The sequence below is a fragment of the Pagrus major genome, chromosome 9 (genome assembly GCF_040436345.1).
Source record: "Pagrus major chromosome 9, Pma_NU_1.0".
NCBI lineage: Eukaryota > Metazoa > Chordata > Actinopteri > Spariformes > Sparidae > Pagrus > Pagrus major.
In genome coordinates this window covers 33610316-33625005 of record NC_133223.1, presented here as the reverse complement: position 1 = coordinate 33625005, position 14690 = coordinate 33610316, and the positions used below count along the sequence as shown (strand labels likewise).

The following is a 14690-nucleotide window of genomic DNA, read 5'->3' as shown; positions in this document are numbered from 1 at the left end:
TCAGAAGTTTTCAGTTTAGATGATGATTAACACAAAGTTTATAGAAAGTAAACTAAAACTTTATCAAAAACTGCTGGGCAAGTTTAATTAATTGCGATAAATCCTCCTCACTCTACTGCACCTTTTGAACATGAGAGGATTAAAGTAATGTCTAGGTACCTTTGGGATCAACAGCCTGGATCTCGTCTGTGGCCTTGCAGGGCATGCTGGCTCCAAGTCGGTTCAGGGCTCGGACTCTGTAGGCGTACCACTGGCCCTCAATCAGACCCGTGACCTGGCATTTCAGCTCTGGCACCATGTCGCCACAGGGCTCCCATTTATCGGTTCCTCTCTGGAGGCGGTCCACGTTGTAGCCTCGGATGCCGGTGCCGCCATCATATTTGGGTGGCTCCCAGGTCAGGAAAATGCCGCTGGCTGACTTGTCTCTCCATCTCAGGTTCTCTGGAGGGTCGGGGATGGCTGGAGGGCAATAAGACGGAGGGGTTAGAAAGTTCAATAGGACGTTAATCATGCTGTGCACTTCTTAAGACTCTTAAGACCTTAAATCTTATTTACTTTCTTTAAGCTCATTAATGAGAGACATTTTTGACTTACTGGCAGGAGAGGAGACATTGATGGGCTCGTCGATGTACGCTGGCTCTCCTGGTCCACACTTGTTGCAGGCAGTGACCCTGAACAGATACTCCTTCCCTTCAACCACATCAGTGACTGTGAACTCCTGATCCTGGATACCTGTGACAACCTGAGAGAGAACAGAGAGAGAGACTTTGAGATTGCTGTCAAATGTCAGGTCAAAGAGATCTTTAGTTCAGCTGAATAAAGACCCTGATGCAGCAGTTGGAGTGTGAGAGAATATTCCTGATAACTACAGAACCCTACACAGCACCACAATCCAAAAAAACAGTGTAATTAAAATCCAAAATGGATTTGAAAAGATGTCTCGACTGTGCATTGAAGGTGTAAATAATGTCTTTTAGAATCAATTTGGGATCTCGGGGCTTCTGGAAAAGTACGCTGGACGAGCTGTAAGAAGCCATTTTATGGCTACTTTAGTTGTTTAGCAGGATGCTGCATGGCTGTTTTGCTGTGAAACTCCAGAAATGTTTTGTGGACTATGAAACACCTGACTGGGAGGATATAATGACTGGATTTTACTTCTTTTGGGGTGAACTGTTCTTTTAAAGTACACTTGAAGAACATGAATTGTAATCATCAGCTGAGTTGAACACAGATGTTGATGACGTACCTTGACCCAGGTCTTGCGGGACACGTCGCGTTTCTCCACCTGGTAGCCGGTCAGAGGGCTTCCTCCGTCATGCTCTGGAGCCTCCCAGCTCAGGTGGACATGCTGCCGGGTCACCTCCACAACCTTAAAGTCTTTTGGAGCACTGGGCGCCGCTGGGGGACACAAACACAAATACAGTGAAATCTAAAGCTTAACAAAAAATAAAAAGTTTGGAACCAGAAAAAATACAATAGTTTTTCATCATCGTACCGATGACGTTGACTTCGATATCTCCAGAGACGGATGTTACATCATTCTCCAGCTGCAGGGTGTAGGTGCCTTTGTCCGGGCGGACACTCGGTGTGACGATCAGTTCTGTGAATGTGGACTTGGTTGTCATGGTGACACGTTCGTCAGCAGTGGTCAGCTCCTTCTCTCCGAAGGTCCACTTGGCAACGGGAATTGGGTATCCGGTGATGGGGACTCTGATGGTGAGAGGCTGAGGGACGATCACCTCCAGGCCGTCTTTGAAACCGCTCAGGTCGAAGGTTGGGGCGACTGGGGAGGGGAGAGAGAGGCATGATGGGAACTCAAACATTATATGTACTGTACACAGTTTGGTACTGTACATATAGTTTTTTAAGGGACCCACTTTCTATCAGTTTGCCTATTCAGACAGTTATGGGCCTCCACTACAACTGGACGAATTCCACAATGAAGAAGCTGGAGAGCTTTTTCCTGTGAATTAACAGCCTCGTCTTTGCAGGGTATGTTCCTTCACAATAGTGTGATATAATTCGTGTGAACTGTCACATAACTGCTACAATAAACATTAAAGAATCACTGATGATGAAACTCTTACAATGTGGGTCGTCAGCCAGCAGAGGTCCGATGGTGTTTGATGGGTCAGAGAGTCCAGCAGCGTTTTCAGCAAACACTCTGTAGTTGTACTTGGTTCCGTATTTCAGACCAGGCACCTGAAACAAAAAGTCAAGTGAGTGAGTGAATTTGTGAATAGACCCCTATAAACCTCTCAAAGAAATGAACTCTTAATCAGGATGTATTTGAATTGTTATCTGTACCTTGTAGAAGAGGTCGGGGCAGAGACGAGCGTTGCAGCGGAGCCACTTGTCGGTGCCCTCCTCACAGCGCTCGATGATGTACCCAGTAATCATGCTGCCTCCGTTCCTCAGAGGAGTCTCCCAGGTGAGTTGAACTGAGTTCTTGTTCTGGTCCTGCGAGACCAGGTTCTGAGGAGGACTGGGAGGTTCTGCAGAAGACAGACAAAAGAGCAAATGTTACTGGAACTGAGGCAGAGACCAAGGTGACTCTTATTTCAGTTTGTGGTGGGTTTTCATCTGTTTTATTATATGCAATGTATCTCATGGTTAAGTCTGTGTATGTTAATGGAAGCAACAATAAAGGTGAGTTGAAGCTAAGCTTTCAATGTAAAGCAGTTCATGGAGGGCTTTTACTGGCAAGACCTGCAAGCCAGAAGGTTTTAATACATAAATATAAATATAATAATACAAACATATTAGCCAAAGTAACAGAATTTATAATTTCATTGAACTATTAAGTCTGATGAACCTTCTCCAAACAAACTTACCGATTGGATCCATGATCTTGACGGGCTTTGAGGCGGCGCTGGGCTTGCCGACACCAGCTTTGTTCTCTGCCTTGACTCTGAAGATGTACTCTTTGTTCTCGATGACGTCGTTAACAATGGCGCTGAGCTCATCAGCTTTGGTCAGCTGGACAGGCGACCACTTCACCGACGTCCTGTCACGCAGCTCGATGATGTAAGAGGTGATGGGTGAACCTCCATCCGACTCGGGAGGCTCCCAGGCGACAGTGCAGCCAAACTTGGTGACGTTTCCAACAATCACGTTCAGAGGAGCCTCAGGAGGGTCTACAGGAAGGTAAATGGGACGGATCAGTAAACTGAGGGTGACATTCTGGTGTTCAGTGAATTTGTTTACAGGGTATTATTTATTATTATTCGTGCCCAATTCAAATCACCAACCATTTACCATGAAAATATTATGAAAATAAAAGTAAATCTTACCAAACTTGTTCTTGGCCTGTACAGGTTTGTCGGTCTCTACGTTGGGTCCACTGCCCACCCGGTTTCGGGCGCAGACTCTGAACAGGTACATGGAGTCCTTATGGAGTCCTGTCACTGTGTACTCGGGACTCTCAGCGTGGTCTGTGGCCAGCGTCCAGGTCTTGCGCTTCACGTCGCGTCTCTCCACCGCATAGCTGATGACCTTGCTGCCACCATCACTCTCGGGCTCCTCCCATGCCAGGCTGACCTCACCATCAGCTGTGTCGATCACCTGCAGGTTCTTCACGGGTCCCGGGACATCTACAAGGACATTTACGTTACATTAATGTATTGGAAACAGTGTAATGCCAATTTTTTTTTTTTTTTTTTTTTAATCCTCATCTGCGACACCACTTATCCCCCACCTACAACACCATCCTCTCATCACTTCCCTGGAGATTTAACAACCAACAAGAAACAGGTAATATAAGTTCTAACATCTAACATTAGTGTAATTTTAACATCTTGTTGACTGATTATGTATAAAAAGTTTCGGTATCCAGTATTTTTTGATTATGTTTGTGTTAACTTGCTTTAACTTTGTAGAAAACCTGCTGCAGTTGACCAACCGTTGGTCGTTAGCAAACAATTTTAGCTTTCGAGAACTCACCGATGACCTGCAGGTTGATGAAGGCCTCTCCTTCTCCGTGTTTGTTCTTGATGATGATCTTGTAGCGGCCCTCATCGGTCTTCATGGGGTCCTTCAGCCGGTACTCTGTGCGGTCGGCAGATGTGTGGATGTTGTCTTTCGGCAGACTCAGGTTGTTGTACAGCCAGTCTGCCTCGGCCTGTGGGTAGGCGCTGTAGGGGACGGCCATGACGATGGGCTTCCTGGCGTCTGTGACGTAGTTCTGGTCTGTGGTCTTTATCTTAGGCACAGCTGGAGGAGGAGGGGAGAGTAAGTAAGTTATACTACCATTAGTCTAACCAAACATGTCCTTACATTCACAACATGTGATTATTATTATTATTCTTATTTCCTGAACTCTTACCTGCCAGCTCCAGCTTGGCCTTGGCATCTTTGTCCTTGGCAATGAGTCTGTACTCTCCCTGATCTCGAGGTCTGATCTCACACACCTGCAGTCTGTGGACTTTACCCTCGCTCATCATCTGGTATTTGTCTCCCTGGACGACCGTCATGTTGTTCCTCAACCACTTCACCTCCACTCTGTCTTTGTTCAGCTCCACCTCGAACACAACATCCGAGCCTGGAGGTTCGAACACGTCCTGTGGCGGTCTGATGATCTCCACTGGGATCTCTGTAGGATGGAAAGAGATTAATGAAGGGTTCATCCAGAGTAGGAACATGAAAAATAGTTCATACAGAGTAAATTCTGACAAACTTTACCTTCAACAAAGAGCCTGGCTCTGGATCTCTTGTCGTCCACACCACAGGCGTATTCACACTCATCATCCGGTCTGCACTCTTTGATACGCAAGGTGCACATCTTTCCATCTTTTTCAAATGTGTATCTGGGAAAAAAAAGTATGTTATTTAAAAGTGAGCATGATACACTGCAAATCTCAAATGCGAAGCCATGTGAGTTTCAGGGTGGTAGAGGCTCCTGAAAACTAGGTTTCAGATGTTACTTTTTACTGCAACATGTAAGTTAATTAAAGTTTGTGTAAAAACATCCAAAGTTAAAATTTACAACCAAAAGGTCAAAAACCATGAAAATAAAATAAAATCTCTCCTGTGAAATGACGGAACAGTTGTAACTTTAGCAGAAAATAAAGTGTTCGTGTAGGACCTCATCATTCACATGAAGAGCAGATTGAGAAAATATCTTTCCATAGCTTTTAAAATAAAGTTATATTGAGTTTATGAATGAGGTTCTGAGGGTTCTGTGGTGACGTACCTTGGTCCTTCTCTGATCTCACGTCCGTTTCTGTACCACTTAACCTCTGCTTTCTCTTTGGTCAGCTTGCATGTGAACTCTGCATCCTCGAACTCGGTGATGGTCTGGTCCTTCAGTTGTATGGAGAAGTCTGTCGGCGCCTCGCTGATGATCAGCTCTGCTGTGGACTTGCTGTCTTCAGCGGCGACTGCGGTGTACTCACCCTCGTCGGCCAGCTTGCAGTCTTTAATGGTCAGCGTGTGCTTGTCTTTGTCAACTCTGTAAATGATATGTTTGTTGAAGGTGATCTCCTCGCCGGCCTTCATCCACTTCAGGGTGGCGTTGGGCCTGTTGACTTTACAGGAGAAGCTCACGGTCTTCTTCTCCTGAGTGTCGATGTCCTCCAGAGGAACCACGATCCTCAGACTCTCCTCTGAACAACACAAAACATCACAACAGACACATGATCAACACAAGAAACAGTGTTCAGTGTTGTAGAAAGAATCCCAACTCATGAGGGATCCGAAACAAAAGAAAAATAACTTAAATCTCATTTGTTTCTAATCTTATTCACATAAAGAGTCTCTGAATGGTGACAGACATCCAGTCTAGAACAGGAAGTGGGTGCTGCTTTACTTTTGTTTGCATGTTATCAAACTCTAGTTTTACAAATAAAATTGAGCTCATCACAGAAAACAGAGGAGATAATACGTATGTTCGACCCACGGCAGTTTAGGGCTTCTGTAATTTCTGCATTGTTAGACATGACTGTTATTAATAAAAAGATGAACCTCTGAAAATGAATATGTTAGGTTGGTAATCACAGTATTTTATTCAATATGTCCCTCAGTTAGTGATGGCTTCTTCGTTTAAATACTAGTAATACTTTAGATTCTGTCTCTGATGAAGTAATTAAAGAAGTAGTAACTAATGAAGTAAACCCGTCTCTGTGAACCACTGACCTTTGACAGAGAGGTTGCAGGAGCTCTTGGCGTGCTCTCCTCTCTGATTGGTCAGGTTGATGCTGAAGGTGCCATCATCTCCCTTCTTGGGGTCTCTGATCCTCAGGGAGAAGACGTTGTCTCTCTGGACCATCACATACTTGCTGCTCTCGAACAATGTCTCCTCATTCTTCAGCCACTTGGCCTTCGCTCCCTCTGTGTTCACCTCGCAGTTCAGGACGACTTCCTGTCCTTCTTTGGCCTCCGTGTCCTTCAGTGGAGTGATGATCTTCAGTTTCTCTGCAGGACAAAAGAGACACCGGAGACACTGATGAGCAAAACTTTCTGAGCCTCATTGTGTAAATTTACTCAGACTGCTGTTATAAGTGTTAATGAGATCAAGCTCAAGTCACGAAGTCTGTTGATTTCTTTATGTTGAGGGTGACGCTGAAGTTAAAAACACTCAATAAATAGTTAAAAGTAGTTTTTGTTAAGGCTTAATTTGATTGAATTAGTTAACACAAAAGCTAGAACAAAATTAAGCTAGAAGTTGAACTAACATAAAAAAATAAAATTCAAAGAAAATAACATTGTAGAGAAAATTGATTTATTTATTGATTTTTTCTTCATTAGATGTTTTTTTTAAGTTGAAACTTAACTAATTAAACTTCAAGTGAAATATATGATGAAAAATAGAAAAACACAAACACTGTATTTGTTTACAACACCTCACACATCTTGAATCTATGGAAGCTCGGTTCTGCTGCTAAAAAAGAGTTTTGAATTTCCAAATCATGATCGGAAGTTGACATTTTTATTTACTGTAGTCGATTTCCAGTTTAAAAAAGTCAAATATTTGACTTAATTTAATTTATTAATTTCATTTTTTTCATTTTTTTCTTGACATGAGTATTTTTTTTATGACGTTTCATTTATTCTTTTCTTTCTCTAGCAGGAATGTGCTTATATACATTTGTTCTCCTGTCTTCTGTGTCATAATTATTATTATCAAACAAGGAGAACATTTAAAACTTTGACAAAATGAGTGAATTAGCTCCAAAAAGGTCTAAAGCATATACAGTGATACAAAAATGGCATTTCTGTTTCTATTAATTAAACTTATTTAAAACTAGCTGGTATTTTTAGTGATGCGGGTAAACTTAAAGTTTTTCCCCTCTTGACTTTATATAAAATGAGTGTGTGGGCGGGGCTTACCGAGCACAGTGAGGTCAGCGCTGGCTCTGGTCTCTCCGATCATCACCACGTATCCGCCCTCGTCTTTGAGCTCGCAGCTCTTGATGACCAGAGTTCGTCTCTTGCCATCACTCACCATCTGGTATTTCTCTCCTGCCTCTAGCTCTTTGCCGTCTTTCATCCATTTGACCTCAAAGGTTTCCTTGGAGACGGAGCAGGTGAACTCTGCCTTCTCGCTCTCAACCACTTCCTGGCTCTTCGGCCGAGAGATGAACTCAGCAGCCAGTTCTGAAACGCAGGAAGCATCGCCAGGGAGCAGAGGTTAGTTTGGTCTGAGATTGGTTGATTTCTATAATAAAGCAAGTTTTTATATTTATAAATAAAAAACAAGTATTGCAGGAAACTGAAAGGTATATAGTATGTATGTGGTCCGGTGCAGGTTTTATGTTGGAATATTGTTATTAGAGTGAGTTAGGTTCATCTACATTTTGCCAACAGGTAAAAACAAAGTAAAAAGATTTGTAATATCAGAAATGTGGAAGTTCGCTCAGAAGATTGTGACAAAAATGAATTCAAAGATAGATTAATGACATTTGATCAAATGTTTGAAGCAATTAAGACCTCACATATTCAAATTTAAGACTATTTAAACGTCAGTTATTTATGGAATTAAATGTAATACTTTTTGAGGACATGCAGACAACCTGAATCTGTCTATTAATTTCATCTGGTACCAAAAAGAGAAACATCAGAACCAATCAAACTAAAAACATCTTAATCTTTGTTTTTGGAAAGTTCTATAAAGATAAAGACGCTTGGAAGTGATCAGAAAACATTTTCTTTTCATACCATTAATCTTGAGGTTTGCGGAGGTTTTGATGCTGGGACTCAGCCTGCAGTTGTACTCTCCAGCGTCAGCAATCTTCAGGTCCTGGATGAGGAGGATCCTCCTCTTCCCATCAACGATGTTATCGTAGCGGCCGCCCTCAGGCAGTTCCTCATCTCCTTTGTACCAGGTAACATCAGCGCTGGGTTTGGAGACCTCACAGATCAGCTTCACGCTGTCAGTCTCAGTTCCCTCCACGTTGGACAAGTTCTTGATGAACCTCGCCTCCTCCTCTGCAATTAGAGAAACAGACGCAGGTCAGATATCAACTGAACATCACAGCTAAATTCAGGAGTCTTACGTGATCGCAGTGGGTTTATTCTTACCAATGACGGTGAGCATGCCGGAGGATTTTGAGGTCTTGGCGTCACATTCGTATTCAGCCTCATCGTCAAACACAGACTTGTGGATGATGAGGATGTGTTGGCGACCTTCAGCGACAATTTCATACTTCTTCCCCTTTCTAATTTCACTTCCATCCTTAAACCAGCGGACCTGCGAGGCAGCAAGCACGAGGAGGTTCAAAACAGAAATATGATTTTAAATGTTACTGTAATCATAGTTCATCTAAACAAACAGACAAAGCAGTGTGCTCACTTTGACGTCCTCTCTGGAGACTTCACACTCAAACCTGGCAGATTCCTTCTCTCGGACCTCGACATCGTGCAGCGGCTTGGAGAACTCGATATGTGGAGCTGTTGACACGCAGAACGAAGGATTAACAGGGTGATTCACTCACTTCTCACAAATCCTTCAGGTCTAATGAGAATCCCTTAACTCTGGTACGGAGCATCCTTATGTAATATTAGGGATTATCTTTTTTTTAATGCCTCTTTATACCAAAAAAAACAAACAAACAAACAAAAATTAGCCGAGGTGCCTTAACACTTACGGAGGGTTCCTTGTCTCTAACAAGGGGTTCTTTTGCTTTTTCAAGAGGTCCCTTAATACCCTTATAAATGGTCCCTTAACTCTTATGAGGGGTCTCTTTTGATGGGTTTTTAACTCTAACAAGGGATTCCTTTATTTTTTTAAGTCTTATAAAGGGTTTCTTAACTTTTATAGAAGGTCATTAATCGTTTGTAGGGGTTCCTTGTCGTCAACTCCAACACACAAATGTAAACTTCCTTAACTTTTTTCCTTAGGTCTTATAAATGGTTCCCTAACTGTTATCAAAGGGTTCCTTAACTCAAATAAGTGATTCTTTATTTTTATAGAGGTTCCTTAACCCAGAGGAGTAATTCTAAATTCCTTAAATTAGATTTAAAATTTTTGGTGGGATTTTTAACTTTAATCGGGGGTCTCTTTACCCTAGCAAGGGATTATGTTTTTTGAGGGGTTCCTGAACTCTACTTAGTCTTATAAAATATTCCTTAGCTTTTATAAGGTTCACCTAAAACATTTTAATGATCTTTTACTCTAATGATTTGTCCCTTTACTTCTACGGAGGGGGTCTTAACTAGAACTTTAAAGCGGGTCCTTTAACAGAGATGGAGTTCCTCAACTCTTAGAAAGGTTCCTTCAGTAACATTTTGTATTTTACAGCTGTACTCACGTTCAACGTTGAGGAAGCAGGAGGTTTTGAAGTCTTTAGCGTCACAAGTGTATGTCCTTGAGTCGTCCAGGGTGCAGTCGTGAATGAGCAGCGCTCTCTTGCGGCCGTCGACGATCATCTCGTACTTCTTGGTCTTGCGGATATCCTGTCCGTCTCTGAACCATCGTACCTCTGCGTTCTCTCTGGAAACTTCACACTCGAGTGTGGCGGTGGTTTCCTCCTCCACCGTCTGGTCCTCCAGAGGCTTCGTGAACTCGACAGCCGGCTCTGAATACATGAAAAAAAAAAAAAGAAGCAGAACAGACGTTTAGTTTCTACTCTGCTTAACTAGAGCAGCAAAAACAAAGCTTCTTTTCCTTGTTATTAAACCCAATGCAGAACTTTCATTGAAAATCTGCTGTTTTTATAATGACTTCATACCAGGCTGGAAAGTGTTTTGCTGCCCTCTCTGGTTGAAAGTGTCAGATAAATTTCTCCACTGTTCATAAGTGTGCTCTGTTGCACCTGTAACCACGCCCATTAGTGACGTCACAGCGTAGTAACACATCTGGGATCACACCACTGCAGTAAGGTGAGATGTCAGCTGGACGTCAACAAAAGCAAGATTTTCAGAGACTAGTCTTACCTCTGACAATGAGGTTGGCGTCGGTCTGGAAGTCTTTGGCGGTGAGTTTGACTTGTCCAGCTTCATTCAGCTGGACGTCCCGCAGAGTCAGGCTGTGGACTTTATCTTCTGCCTTCACCACCACCTGTCGGATTCAACAGAGTCAGTCAGCAAGGGCTTAACATGCCCTGAACATGGTCTGAAGGTTAAACTCAAGAGTCAAAAGGTTTAAAGTGCCCTGAACTTTACCTGTAGGCTCAACAGAGTCAATCAGTATCAGGCTTAATGGGCCCTGAACATGGTCTGTAGGTTCAACAGTCATTTACTAACAGGTTTAAACCTTCCCTGAACACAACCTGTCAGGTTCAAAAGAGTCAAGATCAGATTTAACATGCCCTGAACATGACCTGTAGTCCCAACATATATAATATAAGCCATGGAGTTTAATATGCCCAGACCTTCGCCTGTAGGTCCAACAGAGCAGGTTTCCCTGAATCTTGTCTCCCTCTCTACCCAAGCTGTTCCTTAACTCCTTTAGAGGGTCATTTTACTGCTGGTTTCTTTGAGCGTTGTCTTAAAGTCACTTCTGATGAGCCATACCGGCCATTTAACTTCTAATAACATCAAATGGATATGCACCTTGCAGCTATGCCCTGAGCACCGCCTGATAGGATCAACAGAGTCAGTCAGATTGAGGATTTTACAGTCAGTGATCATTAAGGTGATTTGGGGGATTATTTCCCACAACTGTGTCTGTCAGGACTATATCACGGACTCAAGGCTAGCGAGATCATGGTTTTATCATCTAGTTGTCTGTGAGGTTCAAAGGACAGACTTTGTGTTGTATTGCCCTGGACTGCACCTGTCAGGCTAACAGAATAAGATAACAGTGTTTTATCATCATCCCGTAACATCGTCTATTACATTTAGAGGACACAGTATCAGTGATTTGGGGGATTACTTCCCTCAAGAGTACCTGCCAGGTATACAATCAAGAGTCAGACAGCTTGTGGGATTCAAAAACCCTGAGTTTTGTCTGTGAGGTTGAATTGAGAGTGAAGTTTTGGGCTGTCTTGTCTCCAGCACACACACAGTCAGTCAGCTGAGCCCTGACAGCTAAAACGAACGCAGGCAGCTGCTTTCCTTCCCCCAATTTAAACTACAGACCTTTGACACCTGACGGCTGATTTTACCACATCCAAGACTGTATATCACACCGAGTTGTCTGAGCCCACGGCTACATTCTTCACTGAAGGAATTAAACATATGGTATTTCTATTACTGAAGTTGTCATCTTTACCAATCTTTGTTTTTCTTGAAGTATAACAAAAGAAACATGGATACAGTTATCTCTATTTTTTGGTGTTGTAAGATTATAAAAACATCTTTACTATACAGTTAATCATCATGTACTTTTCTTTGTTTTTCTTGGATCATTTTGCAGTTGATCTCTTTCCTGACCAAATAAACAGCTAAGAATACTATGAACATTTTATTTTTCAGTGCCAATGAGTTAAAATTCAGTTTTAAAAATGTGTTTGTCGATGTTTCAAAGAGGATACACCAGCCAGGTAAATGTGATCGTATTTGCTTCAAATGATTTTTTGTTTTGTATTCAGGGGTGAAGTACGTTAAAACAGCAGAGCAGCTAAACTTCTAAGTTGCAATTTCAGTCAAGATGAATCTAAAATCTCAGATTAGTTCTCGTGTTTTTCAGAAGGTTGTGTAGTTTTCTTATCTACAGACTGGAACACTTTTATTTATCCAAATGTCGCTTTAACTGGTTTTTGTTTGTGTGGGCTTGTTTGGTGACAGTTTGGGCCATTTTATTGCTTTATTGGCTTCCTGTTGGTCTGTTACATCTCACTGAAACTACATATGTGGCCAGACAAACTGTTGTGTTTTATGGGATTTATTTACTACTTTTAAAGGCTTAATATCCGACTTTAGCCGCCTCTAAACCTGGATGTTTTTCCAGTTCTGTGGTTTTAAACTCTTCAATAAGACTCAGCTCAGTCATATTTTTCTTAATCTTCTTGCAAAATGTGTTTGTTCCATTTCATTTCGTTTTTCAGATGTAACAGCATGAATCAGTGTCATTGTTTGGACGGTAACAATCTATTTAATTTCCGTTAGTTACACTGTTTACATTGAATAGTTGACGTATGCTGCATCCAAATAAATAACACTAAAACTCCTTTTTTCATGTAATCACTTTATATTAACTTATATTCAAAATAAACAAGCAAAACGCTTCAGTGTGATCTACCAAACAGTCAGACAACAACGAGCAGCTTTATTTTGAGGTGTGATGAAACAGTTGATGGAGCGTGTGAATGTGTCCACCATATTGAACATGTAACATGCAGTCAATCACACTTGCACAACCCAGAGAGAGATCGTGTTTCTTAGGAAACCTCAGAGTTCTCAGGTTACATCCGATAATCGAACTAATCCTGCGTTATGACTGGATATCATTTCAGGGCCTCCACCACGCAAGCTCTTGTCAACTCTTATATCAGCGTGAAAGCAGCAACGATTTCAAAGCAAGCACAAACATTTACAGCGGGTCCCGTGTTTTTAAAACTGAAGCTGTCAAATAGCTCCTGTTGCCACCTGCCCTGCGCCTCAACCTCCTGCAGCTGTTAAAAATAACCCTGTAGAAACGCTTGCAGGGCAGAAAAGCCTCCCTGCCTGCGTTATCACAAAACAAGGATCGAATGCTCGGCTGGAATCCTGAAGCTCCACCAGCAGGCCCTTATATGAAGACAGACTGAAGCTGGAGCAGCGTGGTGCAAAGAAAACCGAACATTGTGTACAAATACAAAGGGAAACAGCGGCTCTGGCTCTTGACCAGAACCACCACAAGGCCTGAAGTCTTTATAACTGAATGTCAACAGGTCTTGTGTGTGTCGGGGATGGTTAGAGGAAGTCAGTCAATCTTTGAGCCTGTCTGTGTTACAGAGAAATGGTGAGGACTTGGTCAGGTGTGTTGGGACTTACTCTGTCGCTTGGTTCCAGCTTTGTACCCCCAAGGAACCACTCGACAGCGATGCCTTCGTATGACAGCTCGCACTCGAAGGTAGCCGTCTCTCCGGCGGTCACGGTGACATCCTTCAGAGGCCTCATCAGGCCGATCACTCGGGCTTTGGATTGGGGAGAAGACATGGTTAGTCCACCCCCTCCCAAATCAGGTCAATAGATCCAAAAATCCCAGAGAGAAACGGCTAATCCTCAACAGCTAATCCTCATGGTGCGGTTGAGCTGAAGGCAGGCCGCTGAAGCCCTCAGGACAACTGAAGCCAGCTACCCTGGGACTTGGCATTCGGGGGGCAAGCTCATTAGCATACGACCTGCCGTCAGATGTATATGGCTGCCACAAACCAGTGAGAGACAGGGTCGCGTCCTCCCCCCTGCCAATCACTGCAAACCTGCTCTAGATAAGGCATGTGGCTTCTAAAATAACCGAGGGGCCTGATTGGCTGAGAGCCACCTTCTGCCAAACCCATCAGGAGAAGACTATCTGCTCCTGTCAATCACCAGCCTGCAATTTTCCTGGAAAAGGAGAATGTGGCACTCCTGGCAGGAGTTACCCAACGTCACACTGCAGAAAATGCCGACATCGTGCCTGTGTTGTAACGCTGACATGTAACCGGTGTTGTGGAAGTTTTGGTTACGCGGGCCGGACTGAGGATCCAGTATGTCAGTTTAGATTAACAAGCAGCATCAACTATTTACAACGGGCTTCTTCACATTCCTGAATTAAAGCCCCTTAACGGCCAGTTAAAGACCGTGTGAAGTGTCAGTGACAGCCAGCTGAGAGCTGGACTGTCCATTTAATCAGCAAGCTGTCAGTCTGAAGTGTTTACAGTCATTATCTGCTCTGCCAGAGTCGTCTCTGCAGGCTAAGCGAGCTATCACATCGAGATTTTTAAAACTATATCTGTTCACAAATATAGAAACCAGGAAACCAGTGGCTGCGATTAAATTATAACATACATATTGGCTGAATTTTGTTGTAGTTGCATTAAAAAACATCCTAAAATATGAGAATGAATGATTTGTTAAGATGGAGGTTTCTGCTGCAGTGTATAATATATTAAGTGTATGTCTTACTGGTGCGAATCTCAGCAAGGAATGAATCATACACATCCTCAAACTAGCTTTGATGGGTGCAAACAGAGAAATGATTTTACTCAGGATGAAGACGCAATACAATATTTTGCTGGTAACGTTGGGTAACAGTTTTGTGTTTATTTTTCTGTTTGTTGGTTCGTTGAGAAAAATGTCTTGTTTTACTGAACGACTCTCAGATTTGCTGTTAACTTCTAAACAAACGC

At 42.8% G+C, this 14690-nt stretch overlaps 1 protein-coding gene across 1 annotated transcript in view; it reads right to left on the bottom strand.

Annotated features, from left to right (window-relative positions):
• The window catches only part of ttn.2 (titin, tandem duplicate 2), a 196760-nt gene that overhangs the window by 85108 nt on the left and 96962 nt on the right, over window positions 1-14690 (bottom strand). Inside the window, exons 120-139 of the mRNA XM_073473204.1 lie at window positions 13354-13496; window positions 10372-10495; window positions 9747-10013; window positions 8789-8886; window positions 8518-8686; window positions 8155-8424; window positions 7327-7593; window positions 6133-6411; window positions 5192-5603; window positions 4681-4805; window positions 4325-4591; window positions 3943-4212; window positions 3294-3593; window positions 2835-3137; window positions 2308-2495; window positions 2088-2202; window positions 1496-1783; window positions 1247-1398; window positions 595-742; window positions 160-459 (exon numbers count right to left, since the gene is read on the bottom strand). Of these exons, the coding sequence (XP_073329305.1) occupies window positions 160-459; window positions 595-742; window positions 1247-1398; window positions 1496-1783; window positions 2088-2202; window positions 2308-2495; window positions 2835-3137; window positions 3294-3593; window positions 3943-4212; window positions 4325-4591; window positions 4681-4805; window positions 5192-5603; window positions 6133-6411; window positions 7327-7593; window positions 8155-8424; window positions 8518-8686; window positions 8789-8886; window positions 9747-10013; window positions 10372-10495; window positions 13354-13496 (4485 nt within the window). The remainder of the gene's footprint in view (window positions 1-159; window positions 460-594; window positions 743-1246; window positions 1399-1495; window positions 1784-2087; window positions 2203-2307; window positions 2496-2834; window positions 3138-3293; window positions 3594-3942; window positions 4213-4324; window positions 4592-4680; window positions 4806-5191; window positions 5604-6132; window positions 6412-7326; window positions 7594-8154; window positions 8425-8517; window positions 8687-8788; window positions 8887-9746; window positions 10014-10371; window positions 10496-13353; window positions 13497-14690) is intronic.